At 42.8% G+C, this 27,009-nt stretch overlaps 1 protein-coding gene across 1 annotated transcript; it reads left to right on the plus strand.

The window, feature by feature from the left end:
- Window positions 1–2,502: 2,502 nt before the first annotated feature.
- NPHS2 (NPHS2 stomatin family member, podocin) lies at window positions 2,503–24,109 on the plus strand. The gene is made up of 8 exons (XM_037506378.2): window positions 2,503–2,828; window positions 6,622–6,725; window positions 9,550–9,622; window positions 9,861–9,943; window positions 12,822–13,025; window positions 16,642–16,697; window positions 19,047–19,125; window positions 20,429–24,109. Exons 1-8 carry the CDS (start codon window positions 2,555–2,557, stop codon window positions 20,705–20,707), a joined length of 1,152 nt encoding a protein of 383 aa, XP_037362275.1. The 5' UTR covers window positions 2,503–2,554; the 3' UTR covers window positions 20,708–24,109.
- Window positions 24,110–27,009: the final 2,900 nt, after the last annotated feature.

Raw genomic sequence — 27,009 nt, forward strand, 5'->3', positions numbered from 1 at the left:
CATACTGGCCAGGGTTAAGAACCACTTAGGGGTTAAGGTCCTAACTCCCAGTCAGCAATAAAGCATATTGATTGGAAAATCTGTTCTTTTGAAGACCCAGCAGAGGAGGCTGCTGCTGCAGTCAGCAGCTGGTGATAGAGAAGAACTTGGTCACAGAAGTACCACCTGTCCTAAACTTGTTAAAAACAAACTCAAAAGTCAACAATTTTAATTAGTCCTCCCCTTCTAGATAACCCCATTCCCACAGATGTCAGTCTCTTCAGTTCAAATAAGGAGTAAAAAATTAAGAGTTTTTAAATGTGTGCATACAATACTTTCAACAAAGGAGTGACCAACACTTTCAATTAAGAAGGAATCTAAAAGAAAACAGCGACACCGTCATAAGGGGAGACAAGGCAACCAGCTAGCATCTCAGGCTGCTGCCTCAGCACTCCCGGACTCCAGCCCCACACAGGCTGCACTGACCTTTCCACTGTGGAATGTCATACACTTTCTCAAATATTGTCATCTTCATTCATAATCCCAACAAGCAGGTGCTTGCATTACCGTCACATGTGGAGCAAGAAAAGAAAGTCACAGTTACATAACTTGTCTGTGGTCCCACAGTGAAGGAGGCTCCAATACCAAGGCGAGTCTCTTCTCATCAGTCTTTCTCCTACATGATATCCCTCTATCTCATTGGGAGACAGAGAACAGTTTTGAGAGTATCATTTGGCAGAAATCCTGTTGATCCTTTGAATAAAAAGTAAAAGGGAATTTTGGTTTAAAAGTCTATGGTTAGGACTTTGGTCAAATTAATTAGTAACAGAATCAAAAACTGAGAGAAAAAAATAAGAGTGAAAATGTGATGCTTTTCTAAACAGGGAAATCCTTATAGGGTGATAGAAAACCTACTATGTTTAATAGCAAACATTAATGAGTGAATAGTAAATAATGATCCCTTTCCCTCCATAAACTAAAATGCAGCTTCAGGATTTTTCTCAATGAAGTACTTTATTCAAAAATTATTAATCGAGGATGGCTTTAGAGAAGGAAACATTTGACATCTCTTTTGTAATCTATGCAATAAACAGGTTTAGGGAGTTTAAAAAAAGTTTATTTAAATTACTTTAATACCAATCTTTTAATTTATTCCCAATGCTCTAATTTGGAATATAGGAAAGAAAGTAATGGAATAGTTTGTCCAGACCCATGTGAGTTATTCAAACCCTCATTCTTTAATAAGGTTTTTGAGAGGGAAAAAAGCAATCATGGTGTGAACTCAAATAATGAAAAATAAAAAGTGAGTATTATATTTGAGTTAAATCATAAATCTTGAGTTGGAAGGATTACCCAGACCAATCTCTCATTCAGAGAAATAAATCTATTCCATGTTACAAGCTCCCCGTAAGAGAATGGGGGACAGCCCACCCCCAGTTTGCTGTAGGAGTGAGTCAGACAAGTAAACCTTTAAAAAACAAAACTACTTCGGGGCAGAAAACTTAAATAAGGGACCAGGAAAAAGAATAACTATAAGAAAGAAAATATCAAAATCAACAAATAACTATGAACAAGAGACACTCTATGAGGGGGTGGGGGGTGGGGAAAGGAGGGCTTGGGGTCAAAATAAGGGGGTTGTAATTGTATGGGGAATATAAAAATAAAATTAAAAAAAAACAAAAAAACTAAACTACTTCCATCAAAGAAGTATGGGAACAGATCCTAGTCAAAGACAAAATTATCCTTTTTTTCTAAAATGAAGTTTAACCAGATTCTTTCCCATCTGCGGTTCTTCCAGAAGCATTACATCAAGTATTAAACACTAGTAAAAATACTAAGTTAATAAAAGTAAAAGGGGGGGGGTTGTCTAAAAGAGTTTTCCTTCTTCCCCTCTTTTAAAATGTAAATTCTCGCATGGGTAGTCCTGCAACAGCTTTAACATGATAAAGGATTGGCAGAAAGAGTAGGACCAGGATATGAAATAAATTGGGGGGGGGAGGGAAAGAGCCGCTTGGGGAGACTCCAAGTGGGTAAAGGGGAGGGGCCTTGGAGAGAAGTTTCTAAGTTTACCTTGTGGTCATCCTAATTCAATGACCTTTGGGGGCCCGCTTAAACTCTAGCATCACACGAGGACCACACCTATTTCCTAAGATTTTTACAACTTGTAAAGCAAAACACCTTATCCCCCCTTCGGCGATTTGCCTCCGGGCCTGTGCTACCTGAGGCCGCAGAAGCTTCTTTCCAGCCCAGTTCTTCGTGCATAGAAACACGCGTTTAAGCCCCAGAAGCCAACACGCAGTCGCTCGTCAAACATCGCGCCCAGCTCCTGGCGTGGGGCGGCGGGCCCGGTGCGCAGCCGGGAACAGCCGTCGGGTTCACTTGGCGAGCAGCGCCCGCCCCCGCCGCCCGGCATTTGTGGCCCCCTCCCCCGCCCACGTCATTAGGGTCCCCCGCCCCCCGGCTCCCGCCCCCTCGCCGCCCCCGCCCAGGGTCTTTAAGTTCCCGCGGGTGGCGCCCCGCAGCCCCGCGGGTCACGCTGCAAGGACCCAGCTGCCGGAGCCCCGCCGATCCGAGGATGGAGAGGAGACCGCGGAGCTCCTCCAGGGAGCCCCACCGGAGAAGCGGGGGGTCCCCCCAAAAGGAGAACAAGAGGACAAAGACCGAGAGAGGTGGCGGAGGTCGGGAGCGCCGGGATGCGGGCCGTGACCGTCCAGCCTCAGCGCGGGCGGGGAGCCCCGCGGAGCCCCGAGCCCGGGCAGCCACCGTGGTGGACGTGGATGAGGTGCGGGGCCCGGCAGAGGAGGGCACTGAGGTGGTGGCGCTGCTGGAGAGCGAGCGGCCAGAGGAAGGTACAGTGGGCAGGTCGGGGACCTGCGGGGAGAGAGGCCTTTTCTAGGGTATGAAGGGAGGTCAGAGGAGCTGAAATGAGTCATTGCGCCCCAGAGCCACCGAAGTCAGGGCAGCCTGCTGGACCTGCACAGGTTTCCAGGCAACGAGAGGCAGGAGTTAGTATCCACCAAGCGGTGCTGAGCACCAAAATGCATCTGAAGAAGTACAAATAGCAGCTGTGGGTAGGAGGTGGGAACGTGATGCAGGTTGGGACCACTCATCACTGTAGGGACCATGTGGTTGGGCTTTGTAATCCAGCACCTCATGTGGCTGTGTAGCTGCTGCTTCTTTCCTTATCCACCTGAAAGCACTTCACACTTTCTTTGGAATGATCATTCTTTCTAAAAACTAGAGGCAGCAGTGCCAAGTTGAAAAAAACCCAGACCTGAGTTTAAATCTCAGCTCAGCTTCCTTGCTGGCCATGCCAGGACAGACAGGGCCATCTATCAAACCAGAATAAGGACAGTACCTACTTCAAAGGGTAGCTGTGAGGATGAAAGGAGAGAAGCATCCAAAGTTCTTTGTCCAGAGTCTGGAGGAAAGAACATACTCAGAGAGAGAATCCTTGCAGGCCGAAAGAGAGAGGAAAGCTGGACTAAGGAAGAAAGGAGTCTCTGGATTCTGCAAGTACAGCAACATTCAGGAACAGATTTATTTGCTTCCAAACCTTTTTATAACGAATGCAAGAAAAAAAAAAAAAAGCATTACTCCATAAGTGTGGGGTGAGGGAGGCTTAAAAGAAAACTAATAAGGGAGAGTGAGTTATTCCGCTTTCTGCTGGCTGTGAAATGTTAACATTTCCTGGGGTTCAGCACTGGGGATAGACTGGCTCACTGAAAGCTGTTATTTGTGAGATTCCTGAGGTTGGGACATAGATAATATGAACTTAAAATGCTAATATTTTACCTAATTGATGCCCTTTCATCAGTCAAAAACTTTTGGTCATATAAGGTTTGTTAGGTTCAATTCTACAGTAATGCTCAAGTTAGAAATCTCATAACAATTTGTGACTTGGGCCACCTCCGTAAGGGTCGGGAAAGCAAGGACCGGCTTCTGCTATGTTCCAGGCACACACTAAATGTTCTACTGAATATTATTATTCCCATATCAGAGATGAAGAAAATGCCCAGAAGTTGAGTGGCTTGCCCAAGAACTACAGCTGGGAAGCAGGGTGAGAAGTTCTGTTAAAGATGAGGCTACAGTGCTGAACCCTTGCTCCAGAGGTTTCTGCCATTCCCAGGGGAAACTTAGGTGCAAGAGGCAGCAAAGTCACCTTCTCCTAACTCAGCTCCGCACTCCCACAGCCAGGCCACTTAAGACTTGGGAGGAACAAAAAGGAATTCCACTTTACCAAATGTTGGAAAGTCTCAGATTATGCCATAGTCAAATGTTCTGCCTGTTTTAACGTTTAATGTTCCACTAGTCACTTAAAGCAAACAAATTGGATATTCAAGGAACTCACTCCAAGAGAAGAAAATTCTATGAGTAAAACTTCATGTTAGATTTTTAGGTATAGATACTCGTTTTCTGCTCATAACTCCAACCGTTATTTTTTAAAAAGTTTTATTTATGCATACAAGAACTGGAATACAGGCCAGAGGTGCAGGGAAGTGAGAAGATTCACCAGAGACAGAGTGGGAAACAGAACAGGTGGATTGACTGAAATACACTGCTGAGGGGAGCAGTGGGTGAGACAGGAGAGGTCTGCTGCGCCAGGTGGGCTGCTCCCTGGCTGGCCGGGGATCTAACTTGTGCTGTAGAGGCTGCCGGTAGCTTCTTAACCCCTTGCACCACCAGGGAGGCCCCATATCTCCAACTATCACATGAAGGAATTTTGAGGCCTTTCCTGACATGAAAAATGTAATTTCATCATAAATTAAAAAAATATATATTTATTTTTACTTGCTAAGGTTACTACTACCAAATGAACTGTATCTATAAACTAATTAAACGAGGCACAAACACTGTTCCTGCTCTCAAGATGAACATTGTAAAAATGAATATGTTGATAGAGCAGTATTTCCTAAAGTAGATTGAATGTGAAATAAATTCCATTGAAAACATTGGGAAATATTAGATTAAAAAAAGACAAGATTTTTTGCAGGGATTCTCTAAACTTCAATATGCCAAAAAACACTGAGGAGCTCTAGGAGTCAGATTCAGTACATGGTATTCCCTAAACTTGCTTGCTTTGTGGACCACGCTATGGAACTGTGTTCTGTGGGACAGCCTTTGAGAGCTGCCATATTATGGTATTTAGAGCTGATGTTAGTTTTGCATATCTTGCATATCTACCCTTTTCAAGTAATATGCACATCCATTTTTGTGAGTCTTTCTGGTTATTTTCCAGGCATGGAAGTAAAAATTTCAGTATTAATTAGTTATCCCTCTCTGTCCCATCCCATGAAATTAGGCTTTTCAACATTTCTGATGTTTAGTCATTGTTAGTCCTTTATGGGATTTTTTTTTTTAATTTTATAACTGCAAACTTGTAAATTTGTGAGATTTTAAATCTGATAAATAGTGTCCCCATGGCCAGTTTTCCAGTACCTGGAAACTAAACTTGTTGAGATTACCAGATAATTTCCGTTTCAATCATCCTCACTATCTACTTCTCCTTCCTTTCTTTATTCAACAAATATTTATTGAACACTTATATTGTGTCAAGCACTGTGCCAGGCCCCAAACACCATGTAAACCGAACGGTACCCCAAGCAGCTTGTGTTCTTGAGGTCAGCTTTCCCTGATGCCATTTCATTTATCACCCAAGTAAATAGGGGGTGCATTCTAGTTCCTCATCACTAGTTACTGATCACATGATCACATCAATAATGGACTTATAATACCCCATAAGATGATTTTCAAAGACTGCCTAGGAATCCACACCTTAATGCAAAGGGGCTCTAATGGAGGAATTTTAGACATGGGGGCAGGTAAGATATGGAGAAGTAATTTTAGGGAAGACTAGCCTTCAAATAACACTGGATGCATGAAAAATACAGCTCAGTGTTTTTTATATGTCTATGTCATTTCTTCCTTATGTCAGTGAGAGGAAAAATATTTCATGAGATCACTATGATGATCGGTCTGAGATTTTTTTTTTTAAGATTTATTTATTTATTTATGTATTTATACAAGCACTGGGTACAGTCAGAAGCGTGGGAGGGTAAGAGAATTCACCAGAGCCAGAGGGGAGAGCAGAACAGGCAGACTGGTGAAATACACTGCTGAGGGGAGCAGTGGGTGGCAGGAGAGGTCTGCGCACCATGTGGGACCCTCACCCGGCGGCCGGGGATCCAACCGGCGCTGCAGAAGCTGCGGGCAGCTTCGCAACCCAGCGCTCAACCGCTGCGCCACTGGGGAGGCCCTGAGATGGTTTTTATGAGACAGCATTTCCATTGTATAGATGAGGAAACTGAGGTTCAAAGTGGTCATGCACCTAGCTAAATATTATTTGACAGAGAAGGTAGAGCCAAAACTTGTAACCCAGACCTTCTGCCCAGATCCTGGGCTGTTCCAGTGTACCCCACTCCTGTCTTTCCAGGAGCCTGCTTCCCCTTCTAATAGCTCACACCCCTCCACACAGACAATGCCTTGGGCCTGTGAACTGACCTTGCTGATACCCAGCTCTTCCTAAACTTTCCAGCAAAGTTTACACATTGCTCTGACCTAGTACCAGGGCCTGGACTAATAAGCACTAGTCAGTGAATATTAGTGAAGTTCCATTATAATAATTCTTTTTTTTTTTTTTAGGTACCAAGTCCTCTGGCTTAGGGGCCTGTGAGTGGCTTCTTGTCCTCATATCTCTGCTCTTCATCATTGTGACCTTCCCTTTTTCTATCTGGTTCTGCATAAAGGTGAGATACTTTAAGGCCCAGTTACAGAGTTACTGATGCCTCTCACTGGCCACACAGGCCCCCTCTTACTCCTGTATGTTGGCATGTGTCAGCTGCTCTGCGTGGAACACCCCTCACCCCACTCACCTTCCCGAGAGCACTTGTTCCTCTAAGATCTTGCTCAAGTCTAAGTGTGAAACCTTTCTGACTCCCCACAAACTGTCATTCCCTTCTTGGGCCCACACTCCACATTGCATTAACATCCTTCCTAGCACTTACACAGGTGCAATATTTGTTGATACCTAAAAACATGGCTGAGAGTGCCTTCAGGGTAGGGGCTGTGTAAATGTATCTGCACTTGACAACATAAGGACATGTAGATCGTGCTGTTCATTACTCACAGTTCCTGGGAACTTTTGAGGTACTTCCATAGACTAGAACTGACAGTCATCTTTGGGGCACAGTTTGGGTCTGATAATTAGGGAGATAATTATCAAGAATACATGCCTGTCCCTGAAGTAAATGAAGACCTGTGTCAGGTAGGAAAGCAAATAACAAATCAAATTAGAAGTGCAAAGTATTTATTGGGAGGTATATAAGGCAAGAGAGAGAACACCTGGCAACTATGATATAGACAATAGTGACCTGTGCTATGAGAAGGGGGAGGAAGGATTGGACAGAAAGAGCCTCAGACCATGATACAACTTCAAGAGTCTTTCTTTTTAAAGATTTTATTTATTTATGCATACAAGAACTGGGGTACAGGCCAGAGGTGTGGTGGGGTGAGAGGATTCACCAGAAACAGATTGGGGAGCAGAACAGGCAAACTGACAGAAATACACTGCTGAGGGGAGCAGCGGGTGAGTCAGGAGAGGTCTGCTTCACCAAGTGGGTAGCTCCCTGGCCAGGCCTGGATCAAACTGGTGCTGTAGTGGCTGGCAGTAGCTTGATAGCACTGTCTTTAACCCCTGCGTCACCAGGGAGGCACCAACTTCCAGAGAGTCTTGATCCACCTGAAGGGGACTCCAGAGCAAAGTTTGGCTCCTAAAGGAGTCTCAGGATGGGCGGAAGTGGCCAGGCCCCAGGATCCCTGCCATACTTAGTCATTGGTGGGGCTACCAGGGAAGAGTAAGCCTTCGGCTGGGGCACTATGGATGCTGCTGGGGCTGTTGATGGCTGCTCTTCTCACACAAATTGTTCTCCTCCTCCTTCATGAAAGAATGTTAAATTTTGTCAGATGCTTTTTCTGTACCTATGAGGTGATTATGTGGTATTTGCCCTTTATTCCATTGATACAGGTACTCATTCATCTGGATGTTAAACCAACTGTGTGTTGCTAGCATAAGTCTCAATCAGGGTCTATAACCCTTATTACATGTTACTGGATTTATGTTGCCAGTAGTTTGCTGTGGATTTCTGCCTCTATATTCACTAGAGATACTAGTGTATAGTTTTCTTTTCTTGTGATATCTCTATGTTGTTTTGGTATTAGGGTAATTCATGAATAGGGAAGGTATTTTTTGGGAGAATTTGTGAAAAATAGGAACAAAGGAATAGTATTGATTCCTGTTTAAAATCTGAGAGGATTCACCAGAAAAGGCATCTGGTCCTGAACTTTTCTTTGTGAGAATTTTTTAAACATTAATTTGAATTTTTTTTTACTTTCAGGTCTTTTCATTTTTTCTTTCCTTCTTGAGTTATTTTGATAGTTTGTGTCTCTATATAATTTTATCTAAGTTCTCTAGTTTTTGGCATATTATTTTCTCTTATTTTTTTATTCTGTAAGGACAATAGTGGTCTGCTAGTCTCCACTTTTGAAAATTGGAGTTTTTCACTTCTTACTTAATTAGTCTAGCTAAGGGGCCTCCCTGGTGGCGCAAGAAGTTAAGTCTCAGCACTATGAAGCAATCCCCAACCACTGTAGCTCAAGCAGTCCTCAACTGCTGCAGCACGAGTTCGATTCCTAGGCCAGGGAGCTAACCACATGGCGCAGCAGACCTCTCCTGTTTTGTCCACTGCTCCCCTCAGCAGTGTGATTCAGTCAATCTGCCTGTTCTGCTCCCCACTCTGTCTCTCTGGTGAATCCTCTCACCCTCCCCCTCTGCACCTCTGGCCTACACCCCTGCTCTTGTAAGCATAAATAAATAAATCTTTTAAAAAAATTAGTCTAGCTAAATATTTCTCAGTTTTATTGATTTTTTTAAGAATCAAGTTTTATTTCAATTGAAGTTTTTTATTTTTCTATTTTCATTCTTTTATATAGACTAAAATTTATTTAGTTCCTCCATTTGCTTTCTCTATACATTTTTATATTTACTATTGTAATTATTTCCGCATATACAAATTAGACCAACTAAACTAATGGTATGTAAGCAGAGAACCCAGATATTCACTGAACCAGAAAGTGATATTTATTTTTAAAGTAGTGTGCAGTAATTTTCCTGTCTCCCTTTTAATAAGTGTACTATGACTTCTTTGTTTTAGGGACTGATGACCTTCCCATGTCCAAAAAATGCAAACGTTTTTAGATAATCATGATTCTTTTAATCAAAATTCTGCCCATGGGCTTAAATGTTAATATGGCCAACATACTATTTCAGAGGCCACTGAAATAATGCATTGCCTGCTGGGTGTGCACTGGAAGGCAAATAAGTAATACATGTTGAAAGTCCTAAAAGATACACTTATTAAATGTACATTTTGGAAGCTAAGCATTAACAGAAGTATTTTCTTGTGTTTCAAAACAAAAGATTTCTATAACCTATGGTTACTCTTAAACTAAGTCCTTTTGAAAACTTTTTTTTTCTTTTTTAAAGTGATATAAGAGTATTAAATTTCCCTTTAGGTGGTACAGGAGTATGAGAGAGTAATTATATTCCGACTGGGACACCTGCTTCCTGGAAGAGCCAAAGGTCCTGGTAAGAAGCATCTTTTTGACACCCACCCCACCCTGCCTCCTCAACCCTCACCCTCCAGCCATCGATTTGCCAGTTATTTTCAACCCATGCCAATAGGCAACATGGACCTTAGATTATGTAAAATAGCTCGACTCACGATATTTGCATTTTCCAGTCTGCTACTAGTTTGACTTGTCTCACTTACTATAATATGCACAAATTCTATTCACCTGTCACTTCCCTCCCCCACCTCTTCTAGGCCTTTTCTTCTTTTTGCCCTGCCTGGACACCTACCACAAGGTTGATCTTCGTCTCCAAACCTTGGAAATACCCTTTCATGAGGTAAGGCAAATGATGGAGTTTGCTTTTCCTGTACATTATCAATGACTGAGCCACCAATTCTGGCTCAGGGCACCGGGTCATTTAACTGTTTAAACTCCAAAGTAGAAGAGCAGAGTTATGGACTACATCAAAATCAAAAACTTCCATCTATCAAATGACACAATCAACAGAATGAATAGGCAACCTATGGGAGTGGAGAAAACATTTGCAAATAATATATCTGATAAGGATTAATAGCTAGAATATATAAAGAAATCTTACAACTTAACAAGAAAACAAACAGCTGACAGGGGATAGGAGAGGGTACCCTGAGGGAGAGTGAAGGAAGGGACTACCCCCTAAAAGAGAAAGAACACAATTAAAAATGGGCAAAAGACTTCATGATGGTTAATTTTGTATGTCGGCTCTGTTAAGCCATGACCAGTTATTTGGCCAAACACATTGAGATGTTGCTGTGAAGGTATTTTTTAGGTGAGATTAACAGTTAAATCAATAGACTTTGGGGAAGGATTACCCTCCATAATATGGATGGACTTTCGTTAGTCAATTGAAGGCCTAAGAAAGGACTAACCTCTCCTTCAGGATTAGAAAATTTTGCCCGCAGACAACTCTCAGACCCTAGCTGCAATAGCAGCTATTCCTTGATCTATTGATCTACCCTGAAGATTTTGGACTTTCAGTCTCTGCAGCTGAACAAGCCAGTTCCTTAACATCTCAATTAGATAGATAGATAGATAGATAGATAGATAGATAGATAGATAGATAGATAGATGTTAGATGGATGGATGATGGATATTATGTATGTATAGACACACACACATATTTGATTCTGACTCATACAGACTTGAATTGTCATTTCTCCAAAGATATACAAATGGCCAACAAACACTTGATCAGACACTCTACATCACAAATTAGATTTAGTGAGTGCATTAGAAAAAAATACAAATCAAAACCAATGAGATACCACACCAAATCTATTAGATGGCTACTATAAAGAATAAAAACAGGAAAAATAAGTGTAGAGCAAACATAAAAAATTACAACCCTTGTACACTGTTGGTGGGAATGTAAAAACTGTAAAAAACAGTGTGGGGGTTCCTAAAAAATTAAAAATATATTTACCATTTGATCCAACAATTTCACTTCTGGGTATTACTCCAAAAAATTAAAAGGAAGATTTTGAAGAGATATTTTGTAGGTTTTTGTTCATAGCAGCATTATTCACACAGCCAAAAGGCAGAAGGAACCCAAACGTACATTGATATTTGGATGGATAAACATAATATGGAATATAGCTATAATGGAATCGCATTCAGCCTTAAAAAGGAAGGAAATTCTGACATACACTACAACATGAATGAACCTTGGAAACATCATGCTGAAGGAAATAAACCAGTCACAAAAGGACAGGTACTATATGATTCCACTTAATATGAGGTATCTGGACAAGTCAAATTCAGACAGAAAGTGGTGGTTGCAGAAGCTGAGGAGAGGAGGGAATGAGGAGTTGTTTAATGAGTTTCAGTTCTGTAAGAGAAAGAGAGTTCTCGAAATTGTTTACACAATGACGTTAATGGACTTATGACTACTTAACTCTGTGCTTAAAAATGATTAAGATGGTAAGTTTGACATTAAGTATATTTTACCACAATTAAAAATTAAGAAAAGAGATAACATCTAGATTTTTCTAGCAGTGATTCAGATTTATAAGCTTTTTAAAATTGTCTCCCCAGCTTCCAATTTGAGGTTTTCCCCTTTTCTTTATGGTAATAGAAATTACGTAGAAAATAAGGTTTTTTTCTAGATAAGAAAGTGTAAAAAGAAATAATCCTATTCTAGATAAATGTTAATATTTTTAAATTTTATTTATACATACAAGAACTGGGGTGCAGGCCAGAGGTGTCGGGGGTGAGAGCATTCACCAGGGACAGAGTAGCAGAACAGGCTGATTGACTGAAATACACTGCCGAGGGGAGAAACAGGTGAGTCAGGAGAGGGCTGCTGTGCCATGTTGATCCCCTGGCTGGGGATCAAACTTGTGCTGCAGTGGCTGCGGATAGCTTCATAGGTTGTGTCTTAACCCCTTGCACCACCAGGGAAGCCCAGTGTTAATATTTTGATGAGATCGGGCACTGTAGACTTTGTTGATATTTTGAGGGTATCTATCTTTGCAGACTTTTCAAATCCTACATATGTAAATATGTATTCTCCTATATGTATATTTTGACATATCTTCTTCCACTCAACAATCTAGTGAGACCATCTTAGCTATACTTCTACCTTTTTGTTTTAAATGAGCACATAGGATTTCATTTTATTGATATTTTACTCAACCAATACCTATTGCTAATATAATTTCCAATAATAAAATTGGAAAAATTTTATGATGCTGTAAATAACATTCTATCAGCTACATTCTTAATAACTGTCTAAAAATGGAAATGTTGAGAATGTGTATCTTTTAGGACTTTCAACGTGTCACTTATTTGCCCTCTAGTGTATAACCACCAAACAGTACACTATTAGTCCCCAGGCATCCCAGAATGTGCTTCTCTTTTAGCAGATTTTTGGGCACCACTTTAAGAAGACCTGACATTCAATCAACTGAATGTTTTCATACAAGAAAATTCTCACTGATTTTTTTTGTAAAACGATTCCTTAAAATTCTGAGTTCTTTAGTGTGTTTAATAAAGCAACATAATTTTCAAAAACATGTCTATTTTGAGCAAAGGGTGTAATTACTACTCTTTTTTTTTTTTTTTTTGCTACAAACTTACTCTGAGAAAATGCCCTTTCAACACATTCATCTCCTCTGTCCCCACGTGAGAAAAAAGCCCAGCAGTCAAGCCTTTCCTTCAAACTTTTCTCTGCATAGATTGTGACCAAAGACATGTTCATAATGGAGATAGATGCCATCTGCTACTACCGGATGGAAAATGCCTCTCTCCTCCTCAGCCGTCTTGCTCACGTGTCCAAAACTGTCCAATTCCTCGTGCAAACCACCATGAAGCGTCTCCTGGCACATCGATCCCTCACTGAAATCCTTCTAGAGAGAAAGAGCATTGCTCAAGATGTAAAGGTACTTACAAATTTAACATTGAATATCTTTTATTCACTTCTCCATTGGTCATTTATTGAATCTTGCCTGCTATGATGGGGTTAAGAGGTTACCTCAGCTAATCATGGTCTTAGGTGTGGTTAGTCATTCATTGCCGGTCTTTGCTCTCACCTCTGTTCAGGTGGCTTTAGACTTATTGTAAAAGGCCCTCATATCACAAAGTGGTGGGAGTGTGAGTTGGCAGAGGTGGTAGAGATAGATAGGAGGGCTTGGTGGCATACAAAGGTGGTGAGGAACCAGTTTCAGTCTGATTGGAAAAACAAGCAAAGTTAAATGATGAGGCATGCAAATAAGACTTTCAAATAAAAAAGAGGGTCAGATATCACAGACCCTGTGATTAACTTCCCAATAAATTCTCTAAAATTGATTTGGAATTAGGGGAGAGAGACGAGCACTTTCATCTAGCCTAGAGGCACTGAGCTCAGCACCCTCAGGCATGGTTAGGGTTGGCTTTGATTCTTACCACACATTGCCAGAGGTGTTAAGAAGAGAGATGAGGGCCTCCCTGGTGGCACAAGGGGTTAAGTCTCAGCACTATCAAGCTATCACCAGCCACTGCAGCAGGAGTTCGATCCCTGGCCAGGGAGCTGACCCACATGGCCTAGGAGACCTCTCGTATCTCCTGCTGCTCCCCTCAGCAGTGTATTTCAGTCAATCTGCCTGTTCTGTTCCCCACTCTGTCTCTGGTGAATCCTCTCACACACATGCCCCACACCTCTGGCCTACACCCCAGCTCTCATATGCACAGAGAGGTGAGAACAAAGCAGAATTCCAGGCCGCTGGTCCAGTCAACTGACAGTTATCACCCACAAGGGAACCTGTCCTTAAGGAAATGAATACCTGCAATTGAGCTAGGGAGTTGTGAATCATGCCTGACTGAAAGGAGCACTTCCAATAAAAGGACCTCAAGCATTGATAATGACTGTGCTTGATGGGGCCCAAGCAGACAGTAATCTGAGAAAATTAACTATCCAAATGTTTGTAGCTTGGTCCAGTTTGTTACTGATAAAGTTGGGATCCTGATGGAAAAGAAACAAAATTTGAAAATAAAAGCTGAAAGAAGAAAAAGTTGGAACAAGTAGCACACACAGATCGTGCTGTTCTGGATATAAAAACCACTCCAATGTGTTCATCTTTATCCCCCTTCAGTCTCTTTTCCTTGTTACTCTTTCCCTCTACAGGATAAAGGATAAAGTCCAGACTCTTCATATTCTAGTTATATTGAATTATAATCAATTTTCCCAGATTACATACTCCATAATGGCAGAAGTCATATTTTATTCATCTCTTTGTCCTTAGCACCTGGCCCAAGATCTGTCACACCACAGACAGATAATATTTTTCAGATGAGTGAACAAAAGACCCAATTGTTATAGTCTCACCTCTTGCCTTCCCTCCCCTGGTGTATGTAATACTCCAGCTTCTGTGTTTCTCCAGCATTTAGCACTTTCATGCTTCTTTGCCTCCTCTTAGACTATTTCCTCTGCGTGGAATACAGTTGGCCCTTGAACACACAGGGGTCGGGGGCGCCCAGTCCCTGTGCAAAAATTCCAAGTATAACTTTTGAGTTCCCCAATACTTCACTACTAACAGCCTGCAACGTTGACCAAAAGCCTTACTGACAACAGTCCATTAGCCCAGATTTTATGCTATATTACAGTAAGGTAGCGAGAGAGATGGAAATGTTAAGAAAACTGTAAGTGGATCATCTTAAAGGTCTTCGTCGTGTCATCTTCACATTGACTAGGCTGAGAAGGTAGAGGAAGAGAGGGGATGGAGATATTTGCACGTAAGTGGGCTTGGGTAGAACAAATCCACGCTGTTCGGCGGTCACCTGGACTGCCCTTTTCCCCACAGGCAAAATCATATTTCTACTTTAGGGTACCCCCTCCCCAGGCAGGCCTTGTTCACCGTTCCTTCCTTCTCAGCGTTCTCAGTCCTCCAAGCTTGCTCTTTGTCCAGCTGATGTTGGTTTGGAGAGCTTGGGTCCACAGAGTGGGGTCCTTGGGTTACCTCTGAGAAAAATTTCACCAGAGTTCTCCTTTCAGTGGCACGCGGTGAGTTTCCCCACGAGGGACATTCAGTTCTATTCAGAAGGGCAGGTTTATTATTAAAAGGGAAGTAAATGATGCGTGCACAGACACAAGCAGGCAGAAAGAGCTGCCCTGGATGGGACAAGTTTGTTAAAAGAGAGGCAGTGTGATCACAGGCGGGCATTCTCTAGAAGAGATCTGCTTCTGCTGCTTTGCAAAGGGAGGAGGCCGGTGAAGAGAAGCACCTGCATAGGTACAGGCGGACAGGAGGGCTGCCTCTTAGCAGACAGAAATTGCCCTGATATCGTCTTCTCTGCGGGAGGAGTTCATTCCTTTGTGGGATTGTTAACTGCTGTTAAATTAATTATCAATATTTCCAGGGTTGGTGCCTCAAGGATTTTTTTCTATATTTGGTTTGACTAGGTCAATTTGGAAGCACCAGTGTTTCTTTCACAATGGCCTTCCATCTCCATACCCCCACCTGGTCTGCACCTTAGTCTGTGCCTCCTCTGGATACTTTGCTTTTCTTTGTAGCTTGTTTAGCGGCTGTGATAATCATTTCTGCCCCCACCTCCAACTTCTGGCTTTGTGTGAGCCAGTTTCTGGTCTTGTGATGCCTTCTTCCCAAATTTTCTACTCTTAATCTTCATCATAGCCACTAAGAAATCACAAAAAAAAAAATAATTAAAAAGAGTGTGGACTTCTGCAGAACTTCATGTCCTGTCCCACTTTCCAGGACCCACAGTTCATTTTCCTCCCCTTCATGAGCCCGGAAAGCAGGAGAAACCTGCTAATGACCAGAAAGCAGTGACAGCATCTGGGGATGAAAACCATTTGGGAGAGAGACTAGACACTGGTTCTCTAGAATGTGCATTTGAAAACTAAGTAACAAAGGCACCATCCATATTAGTTTTCTCCTGCTTCTATGCCAAATTACCACAAACTTTGTGACTTAAAGTAACATACTGAAAATTAGTCTTTCAGTTTGTTTTTTTTTTAAAGATTTGTTTATGCATGCAAGAACTGGGGTACCAGTCAGAGGTGTGTGTTGGGGGGAGGGGGAATGAGAGGATTCACCAGAGACAGAGTGGGGAGTAGAACAGGCAGACTGACTGAAATACACTGCTGAGGGGAGCAGCAGGTGAGACAGGAGAGGTCTGCTGCGCCATATGGGTAGCTCCCTGGCTGTGGATAGCTTCACAGTGCTTAACCCTTTGCGCCACCAGGGAGGCCCACATTGGTGAATTTAAATCACAAGAGCAGGTATTTAAAGGGTGGGGAGAGGAAAGGTAATAGAATGGGCTTATTTGAACTAGCCTTCCCAGAGAAGGATGCCTCTTTGATGGGAATGCCTCTGCCATCAAAGCTTCATTCAGACTATTATTGTGCTGCAAAGAAGAAGTCAGTTGTCAAGCTTATCCTACAACAATGCTTTGCAAGTTAACTGTGTGAAGTTAACAAAACAGGGAAATAATATCCTTTCAGAAATATACTGCTAAGGTATGAGGGAGGCTCTCACTGACATCTTAACTTTTCCTCTACAGGTCGCCTTGGATTCAGTGACCTGTATTTGGGGAATCAAAGTGGAGAGAACAGAAATGTGGGTAGGAAATTAACCGGATAGAACACTATAGTAAAGGGAATTACTTTGGTTTCATTTAAAATTTTATATTTGAAAAATTATTTTCTTTGAATAGGTACATTAGCATAAGTTTGGGGGGGGGGAAGAGGAAAAAATTACCTCTCCTAGCCAAAACCCAACCACTATAACATATGGGCAAATTACTTTTAAGCTCTCCCTCTGTGAACTAAAAAAATTTTTTTTGAGATAAAATTCACATAAAACTCCTTTTGATTATCTTCAAGTACAACTCAGTGGTTTTTTAGCATATTCACAGAGTGGTACAACCAGTAATACTACTGTTACAGGGCAGGGTGGGGGTACCCCAGAACCCCCAAACCTGCCTGCTCTAAATGGGTTCTACCATCTACCGCATCAAGAAAAAACATACTCTAGTGTGTAAGACCTTCATTAGAAAATAACTTTAATACAATTAGTGTGTTTTAAAGAGAAGAGAAAGAATAGAATTAAAAGTTTTCACACACAACACCATCCCCTTGAGGGTAAATGCCCCACCAAACAGGGTTGGCCCAAAGCAGGGCCACTAAGGCCCAAAAGCTTGTCTTAAGCCTAAGGCATCTCCTGGTGGTGATATCGGAATTGTCAGGCCTAGTCTTTTAGCCAGGAATGGATCTCAGGCTGCAGGGCAGCACTGAGCCCCGGCCACTAGACCCCCATGGGTTGGTGTCTGACGAAGCCGCAGCAGGGACTTTGTAGACGCTCAGGCAAGCAAGTAAGAAGAGGCAGGTCAGGTTTGTTTAGAAGAAAAAGTTTATTGAGGAGGAAAAGAGCAGAAATAAAGTGGGACTCCCAGGCCAGGGAACCAGGCCTGGGAGGGGCAAGGAAGCCAAAGTGGAGTCGTGTCTTAGGGAATATAGACCTTTTTTCCCTCGTTATTCTAAAGCTGCCCCAGTCTCTTTGTGATTGGTCAGTTCTCGGCTGTCTCACTTAATTTGCTAGAGTGGGGATCTTCATATTCCTTATCTAACAGCTTTCTCTTTCCCCATTTGTTGTATTTTTAAATTTATGGCCCAGTCCTCTGGATGGGCATCCCTGCATTGAAGTTAAACAGCTGCCCTTCTAATGTGACCATAAATTAAACCACTCTCCATTTCTCCAATCTCTGCCTCCCTTTACCACCTGAAGGAAACCAGGACCAGCGTTAACAATGTTGTCCTTGGTCCTGGCATGTTTGTTTTTCCTAATGGAATGGGTTACTTTCCCTTGCTTGTCCTTATCTCTGAAGCCTCCCTAAATTTTTCAGAGGTCTCCTCCTGTACTATCCCTAAAACTGCCTAATAATCTTAGCTTGCCATGTCTCAGTGGGAACCTAGGAAAAGGACAGAAGGGGCCAGACAAGTCTGAAAGGAAAAATACAGAATCAGCTCCCCACAGATCTCTCACCCACATCTGTTTCAAGTGTCTCCTTCCTTGTCCCCAAGTCACTGGTTCAAGTCCAAGACTGAGAAGCAAGCGCAGCTTCTTCACACATCTCTGTGCTCCATGAACCTCCTCCAGGTCTCCTCCTTGCTCTCCTACCTTCCCCAAGTCTTCTCTTTCAGTCTCCTCCTCTCTGTCCAGCTCCACCCTTCCCTGGGGTGGGGCTTACAGTCTCCCCTTTTTCACTTTCCCCCCCACCATATCAATGGTGGCAAAGGTCTCAGGGTGCAGCCTTAGGAGACAATGTTTTCCAGGGTTCCAGTGCATGTAAGAGAAACAACAGTCAGTCATTAGTCATTGTCCATGGATGTCTAGTGTGGCAGAAGTTCTCCATTTCTGGAAAACAGTCCATCAGTCCAAGCCAAAAATAAAAAACAAACACTATCTGGCGGCATCAGCCAAAATAAAATAGCAAACATTATGTTGGAAAATCATAGCAAGAAAAACCTTCAAACTGGCAAGTTTTTCCTGGGGTCCTGGATATGGTTGCCTGTTTAATTTTCTCTAGACATTGCCCTTCCTGCTGTACATGTCTAACACATTCACTAGAAGCAGTGCTGCACACCCACCTGCCACACCTTCTTTTTTTCTTTTTTATTTTTAAAGATTTATTTATTTATGTATACAAAAGCTGGGGTACAGGCCAGAGATGTGGAGGGCAGGTGAGAAGATTCACCAGAGACAGAGTGGGGAACAGAACAGGCAGATTGACTGAAGTACACTGCTGAGGGGAGCAGCGGGCGAGACAGGAGAGGTCTGCAGCACCATGTGGGTAGCTCCCTTCTGGGGATGGAACTAGTGCTGCAGTGGCTTCAAACAGCTTCATTGGTTTTGTCTTAATGCCTTGTACCACCAGGGAGGCCCCCCCACATCTTCTTTCTTTTTCAGTAAGGACGTGAGGTTGCCAGCTGGGCTTCAGCACTCACTGGCTGTGGAAGCCGAAGCACAAAGACAGGCCAAAGTGCGGGTAAGCCAGCACCAAGCAGCCTGTCCTCCTCCTAGGTCTGCTCATTGAGGAGCACCAGAGCATCCAAGGAAGGGACTATGGTGATGGTGCATGGGTGATGGGTGGTGGGAATTTCACGGGAACTATAACCAAGATGAGAAAGCATACATTGTACAAAAATGAAGAATGATGTCAAAAATATATAAAATAAAAAATATAATAAATAAATAATAAATAAATATGGATGCCTGAGTCCCCCCAAAAAGAAGACTGCTCGCGTGAACTCTTCCCCTTTGTTTCCTCACCTCCCATTCATCCCGGAGTGGGGAGAAATCTGACTGAGGCCCACCACTCTGTTAAAATCACTCTTGGAGTATGTGAATGGCCTCCTAACGAATAGCATTTTTCCTGTTCTACTCTTCCTCTGAAGCTACTGGTTCAGGCACGCGCCTCCTCTTTCCTGAGTCTTGCCTTTGTTGTCTCCTCAAGGCATCGTCCAACATTTCATCTCTCTTTCTCTCACGCTGGCATCTTCCCCTGGGCAATATCAGTCCCCTGTCAACTGTAGGTCAACGACACCCAGACCTGCATCCCTAGCTCTGTCCAAGTTCTGGAGGGACAGCCACGATGAGGGCTCAAGTCCCTCAGTGCCAAGAGAAGGCTGTGCTCTCAGCCCTCCACTCAGCTGTGCCCCTGAGAAGCAAAAATGTGACTGCTCACAGCTCCTGAGGACTGAGGTGTAGGTGGGCTGGGGGGTTGGGAAGAGGCTTCTCTTAAAGAATAGAAAGTGGTGTAGAAAAACCCCAGACATGGAAGAAGGTCAATACTGAAGCACTGATGAAAGGCAAAGGGAAGAAAGTGGTCATCTGGGCAGAGGGCTTCTAGATTTCTCTGTGTTTGGTCCTCTTTGTCCACTTTAAGATGACATTGGAGTGGGGAATCTGGTGCTTTTTCTTCTGAAATGTTAACCTCTTCATTTTGGGGAGTCACCCTTCCAGGCTTCCATGCCTTCAGAACGCTGACCAGTCTTTTCTCTCTATGGTGATACCCCACTAATCTTTCAAGGTCCACTAGACAAAATTAATAATTCCCCTATCACTTCATCTCAACCTGTCAGGGTCCTTAAATTCTGTCCTAAAATTTTAATTAATAGCATAATATGTTTCCCTAGATTTTGACCTTGAGCAAGAAGAAAGTGTACTCTGCCCTTAACAGCGCCTGCCCCACAGTGGACACTCATGCTTGCTTGTTGAGTCACACTGGATAATTATTTATGGAACAAAGAAGAAAAATCACTGTGCTTTTCTCTACATCTGTTCTCTAGATGATCGCCGCGGAAGGGGAGAAGGCCGCCTCTGAGTCCCTGAGGATGGCAGCTGAGATTCTATCGGGCACCCCAGCTGCTGTTCAGCTGCGATACCTCCACACCCTTCAATCTTTATCCACAGACAAACCTTCCACTGTGATTTTACCTTTGCCATTTGACTTGCTAAATGTCCTGTCTTCCCCCAGCAACAGAACACAAGGAAGCATCCCCTTACCCAACCCTCCCAGGCCTGTGGAGCCACTGAATCCTAAGAAGAAAGACTCCCCCATGTTATAGGTGGAGCCGAGGACAATGGGGCTGTCAAGGAGCCACATCCCTGAGTGAGCACTTGCTCCTTATCGCCTGCCCTCTCTTTAGTTGCCGTATGGAATCCTGAAGTCACAGTGCAGCAAACTACATAAGAAGACGTTGAGATGAGAGGGCAGAGAAGCCATGTAACAATTTGAGATGGATCATCTATGGGAGTAATTATGGAAAGAGCTTTAGCCAGCATTTTGCTTTGGAAAGAATTTTGAGTCTATGTGTGGCTGAAGTTCGACCTCTGAAGATGTAGTTCAGGGTCCTGTAGGACGACTGTCCTCTGGCCCCTCTGGCAAGGTCTTTGCTGCTCCCAAAGACCTTTTTACCTGCCTCTTTGTTGTGCTTATTATGAGCTACCATAGTCCAGGACTTAGCGTGCAGTCTTCTCCCCAATTATTTTATGACCTCAAAGCACCTCTTAGTCTTTTCCCTGCACAACACTCAATCTTGCACACCCCATCCCATCTCCCTCCACTTAACCCTGATGTTGTACCACAGCGACACTTAAATGTTCTTGAGTGAATGAAAGAAAAAGAGATGTGCTTGGACTGGATATAAAATTTACACCTAATTAAGGGATTTTTGGCACTTTTTTACTATAGAGAAATAACAAAAAGGACCAAAAAATTTTTCTGATAAATATTGGGAAGGTGTGAGGAAGAATCACTATAAATATGAAATTAATACATTTTCAATATCAAATGTACCAGTATGTTTGTTTTTCAAACAGTAATAACATGTTGTGTTCTACACATGCCTGGAACTGTGCTTTTCTTGGGCAGATGTTACCTAATAGGAATACATCCTTATAAGTCTTATTTTCCATTAACTTGCATTATACAATAATAATAAACCCAGGGCCTCCCTTGGTGACCTAAGGGTTACGTCTCAGCACTATCACTACTGAAGCCTGAGTTAAATCCTGGCCAGGGAGCCGACCTACAAATGGCACAGGAGACCTCTCCTATCTTACCCACTGCTCCCCTCAGCAGTGTATTGCAGTAAATCCACCTGTTCTGCTCCCCACTCTGTCTCAGGTGAATCCTCTCAGCCCCTCCCTGCCTGCACCTCTGGCTTACACCCCAGTTCTTCTACTCAAAAATAAAAAAAAAAAAAACAACTCAGCCAAGTAAATAAGAGGTATATAGCAAATCCTCTATCAACTTTAAAAATCAATAGTATTGGGGCCTCCCTGGTGGCCCTGGTGGTTAAAGTTTCAGTGCTATCACCACTATGGCCTCATTTGGATCCTGGTCAGGGAGATAACCCACATGGAGCAGCAGACATCTCCTGTCTGACCCTCTGTTCCCTTTAGCAGTGTATTGGAGTAAATCCAAGTATTCTGCTCCCCACTCTGTCGCTGGTGAATTCTCTCACCCCCCTCTGGCCTACACCCCAGTTCTTTTACACACAAAAAAAATCAATTACATTAAAGACATTACTGACATTACAAAATTATTACTAAAATCATCCTGTGAATGAAATGCTAGTTAAAATAGGAATCCCCACGTATCTAAGTCAGAGAGAAATGATGACAACTATCCCCAGTCCCTCACTATTTGGTGATTTCTGTCCTTCAAATCTCCTCTTCAATCTTCATCATGTTACCTGATATTATTATTTTATTTTGGGGATGTATCCATGCTATCCTGTGATGCAAATTTCATTTTACATAAAAACACATGGATAGGATTTTTGCTTATGAAGGTTAGCCTTTAATAGCTTGCCGATCATTATTTTAGAGAGAAAATGTATTTTCTGAGCCTCTCACAGTGGATCTAGAAACTTTTGTAGTATTCTGTCTGTTTGAAACAAAAAGTTTCTCAATACATTTAAGTAACAGAAACAGGGTCCAAGATCAAGGATGCTTTGCCTATACTGTCCTTTCTCAATCACTTCAATATTCCTTCCTTTTCTGCCATCCTTCTGCCCTCTAAAAAAAGAACAAAAGTTCTCCAGCAGTGTATCATAACATGGTATTATGTTGCCAATCTTAGGGTGTCAAAAGTCTAGTTCATGCCATCCTATGAAACATGTTCCATATCTTAAAGAAAAGTTCCCCTTAGTCCCTATCCCAAGGGAGATATGTGGCTGTGGGGGACTGGCAGTGCTAAAAGTCACAGATTAGATGGTCTCTGCTGGAGGCAATGAGAGATTCTGAAGTCAAAAGAGCAGGCAAAGCTCCAACCATACACAAAATACAAAATGTGGAATCCAGAAGATTGTCCAATCCAAGAAAGTCAAAGGCAGGTAACAAAATCTTCCAGAACCAGGAGTTGGTGCCAGAGAGTGGCCAGCAAACTCTAATGAGGCAACGATAGGATGAGCATTGAGAGGGAACTTCTGAGGGATATCCTAGAATGTCTAATCTATTGGGGTTGCTTTTTGTGAACCAATCAGGGCATGGTCACACATGGCCCAGTCCATTAAAAGGTCAGTGCCAACTAGAGCACACTGAAGTGGGCAGCATTTCTCCTGACCACCATCCCAGTACACTGGCTATTGGGATTAGGATGATATCAAGGTTTGTTGGTCACTTTTCATCCCATATACATGGTTCCTGACCTCAGGTTGGCATACGTTGGCAGGAGTAATGGAGGGGAAGGTAGGGCCATGCTGATGGACGTATAGCAAAGCCAGGAACAAAACAATGAGTGAATGCCAGGATGATAATGTAGTAATGGCTTTTATGGCCCTTAATAATTCCACATCACTCTGTTCTTGTCAAAAGCAGGTTTTGCCTGCATTATCTGCCTATGTTTCTCCTTCTGGTGGTCTCTTCTGATATCTGGCTCTAGTCAACATAGAACTTTCTTGTTAGACTGCCAGAAGGCATCTTTGAGGTCTGTTTGAGTGCCCTCTGGTGTCCTTGGGTTATGGGACAATTGGGATGTGGAATCTTGGTGGCAGAGAAATAACGGGGACAAGGTGCTCTGAAACTGTTATGGGTGGAAGGTTATAGTGAACCTCTCTGATGGTGCTGTCTGCAAGGTTTCAGCACCAGAATTCTCTGAAACCTGGATGCTGCATTCCCCTGGGTACTGATCTTGAAATGACAGGTGGAAGATAAGCTGGACAGTACAATCAAAGCTAGGACACATACTAGGCAACAATCTTTTCCCTGCAAAGTGATTTTAATATTAATAGTGACAGTGTCTTAGTTCGAGCTGTTATAACAAAATGCCATAGACAGAGTGGTTTTTAAACAATAGAAATTTATTTCATACAGTTCTAGAGGCTAGAAAGTTTCAGTTCAAGATGTCAGCAGAATTAGCATCTGGTGAGGACCCTCTTCTGGTTCATAGACAGATGTCTCCCCACTTTTCTCCCTCTGTGTGCTGACACCTGGCATAAGTGGGAGGGAATTCTCTGGGGTCTCTTTTTATTTTATTTTATTTTCATGATAAAGATTGCTTTATTAGCAGCAGTACAAGTCAATAAGTATTGATCCCCAAAGAACTCTGATTATTTATCAGATCACTGAACTCGCTGACTGAAGTCAATTCTGCTTCTTGGGAAATGAAGCCATAGCCAGCTGATATCGAACTTAGCAGATTTGATCCAGACTCTGCCAATCATTAATCTTGCACAGGATGTGAGAGGCCCTGAGAGGCCAGAGTTCCCTCCTCAGTGCTGAACTCCATAAGAAAACGTCTCAGCCAGGACTGAGCCTCCACCGCATCACACTCAGCCTTCCAAGCCTGCTGGAAATGGAGCTTAGCTTCTCACTGTGGGAGCAAATTAAAACCCTTGGGGCTGACATGCTGATGCCTTCAGGATTTAGGAGTCTTCCCCTGGTGAGAAAGTGCAGTTCTCTGAAGGCAGGGTGGAAGGGCGCGGCCCCTGTTGGTGGTGATCTCGCGTCCCCTGCTGGCCGTCCTGGGGGTTTCTCCGCTCTCAAAGCCACGTCATTCAGCAGGTGGCGCTGTTGGTGGGAGGTGGGGCGGTCCCAGCCGTCAAACCGGTTCTCTACCTGGGACGTCTTGAGGACAGGACCAGGCAAACAAAGAAATCTTATTTTTTGACAGTTGAATAAAACAGAATTGATTAATTAATTTGCATAATTTTAGCATTTAAGCACAGTCTCAGATGCAACTGTACATATGCTAAACAACAGATAATCGTGCTTCCTTAGCAAAATATTTGGGTTGAATATAAAATTCACAGCCTTTCCACTTTTTTTCAAATAAACAATTCAAATTCAGTGTATACCATGTTCACCATCTTGAACATGAGAGCTTAGTTTTAAACACTCTAATAATGAATGTGCTTGTGACATAACAGGGTCAGAAGGCAAACCTTGAGGGAGCTACACACCGATTGTAACTAATCCCTGTAATCCTAGGCTGATGTTTTCAATGAACTATGCTTTAAAGATAAGCAGATGAATGAGATAATATCCACCAGTCCTAAAAGTAACCAATTTTTTTTTTCAAATAATGATTGCATCTCTTCACAACCACAAAAAAAGAGAGAAGTTTCTGCTTTGAAGTAAGAGAAGGCTGTGATGTTTAAAACTGCCCATCTACCACATGGTATCCCTAGATTGGCAGGAAGTTTGAGGCTAGTAACCCAATACTGCACATGCTTAGTACCAGAGAGAGCAGTACTGCCTCTCAGATAATTATAGTTGTGGGTTTCAACCTGTCTGTAGGCGCTCAAGAACAAGCAGAAAGGCTTCCTTTGTTATGTCTGGCTTGGAGTATTCTCAAGGCTGAGTTCACTATCCAGGCAGCTTTTGCCAAAAGCATTTAAAGTCATAGGTGCTGACTTCTATTTACAATAGCTAAGCTTTGGAAACAGCCCAGATGCCTAAAAATAGATGACTGGATCAAGAAGATGTGGTACATATATACCATGGAATATTACTCAGCATTCAAAAAAGATAAACACATGCAATTTGCAGCAACATGGATGGCGCTGGAAGGGATCATGCTCAGCGAAATAAGCCAGAAAGAAAAAGAAAAATACCGGATGGTCTCACTCATAGCAGGAATCTAGAAAACTTAAATAAGGGACCAGGAAAATGAATAACTGTAAGAAAGTGAAAATCAAAATCAACAAAAAACTATGAACCAGAGACACTTTTGGGGGGGTGGGGGGCAGGAGGGGAGGGACTGGGGTCAGAATGGGGGGGCTGAAATTGTATGGGGAATATAAAAATAAAATTTATTATTAATTAAAAAAAAATAAAGTCATAGGTGCTGACATCATACCTAGGCAATTTAAGGCTAGGGGGTTGAGGTCCAGTCTTCAGTGGGTCAGTACAGCAACAAACGTCTATCTGTAGCACGGCTGTATGTGTGTGGAATTAAGTTCATACCATTTCTAGGAAGCTCAAGAAAAATGTGACCCATAATTGTGTAGAAATAGCTGGTACAAATGTTCCATGAAAACATGATGAATCAGGGCCTCTCCGGTGGCGCAGCGGTTGAGCGCTGGGTTGCGAAGCTGCCCGCAGCCTCTGCAGCACCGGTTCGTTCCCCGGCTGCTCCCCGGCCACCGGAGGAGGGTCCCACATGGCGCACAGACCTTTCCTGTCGCCCGCTGCTCCCCTCAGCAGTGTACTTCGGTCCTTCTGCCTGCTCTGCTCCCCGCTCTGGCTCTGGTGAATTCTCTCACACTCCCATGCTTCTGACTGTGCCCAGTGCTTGTATAAATAAATAAATAAATAAATAAATAAATAAATAAATAAATAAATAAATAAATAAATAAATAAATAAATCTTAAAAAAAAAAAGAAAACATGATGAATCAGGGGCCTCCCTGATGGCGCAGGGGGTTGAGATGCAACCTATGGAGCTGTCTGCAGCCACTCCAGCATGAGCTCGATTCCCTGGCTGGCCAGGGAGCAGTTGCCCACATGGCGCAGAAGACCTCTCCTGACTCGCCCGCTGCTCCCCTCAGCAGTATACTTCGGTCAATCTGCCTGTTCTGTTCCCCACTCTGTCTCTGGTGAATCCTCTCATACCCCACACCTCTGGCCTAATCTCCGGCTCTTGTATGCATAAATAAATCTTAAAAAAAAAAAAAAAAGAAAACATGACGAATCAAAGTCTGTGTGTTCGCTCATTCATGCATTCACTCATTGACCAAAACGTTCTAGACCTTGTTTTGATTCTGGGAAGTACATGGCACATGGCAAAATGTCCCTACCCAAAGAGGTCCATCCTAGTGAAGGGAAGCATGAAAAAAAGATAAAGAAACTGAAAACAAAGAAACAACCAAACAAAAAAATATATAGACTGTGATATTAAAGCTAAAGGAAATGTGAAGTGT

This window comes from Talpa occidentalis, unplaced genomic scaffold, assembly GCF_014898055.3.
Source record: "Talpa occidentalis isolate TD23 unplaced genomic scaffold, MPIMG_talOcc4v2.1 talOcc4.12, whole genome shotgun sequence".
NCBI classification, from domain to species: domain Eukaryota; kingdom Metazoa; phylum Chordata; class Mammalia; order Eulipotyphla; family Talpidae; genus Talpa; species Talpa occidentalis.

What these genes read in the sequence shown, in the direction of transcription:
- NPHS2 (XM_037506378.2), top strand. Translation starts at nt 2,555, where the DNA reads ATGGAGAGGAGACCGCGGAGCTCCTCCAGGGAGCCCCACCGGAGAAGC. An exon ending in GCATTGCTCAAGATGTAAAG is followed by an intron (nt 13,026 to 16,641) that starts GTACTTACAAAT and finishes TTTCCTCTACAG; the next exon opens with GTCGCCTTGGATTCAGTGAC. An exon ending in AAAGTGGAGAGAACAGAAAT is followed by an intron (nt 16,698 to 19,046) that starts GTGGGTAGGAAA and finishes TTTCTTTTTCAG; the next exon opens with TAAGGACGTGAGGTTGCCAG.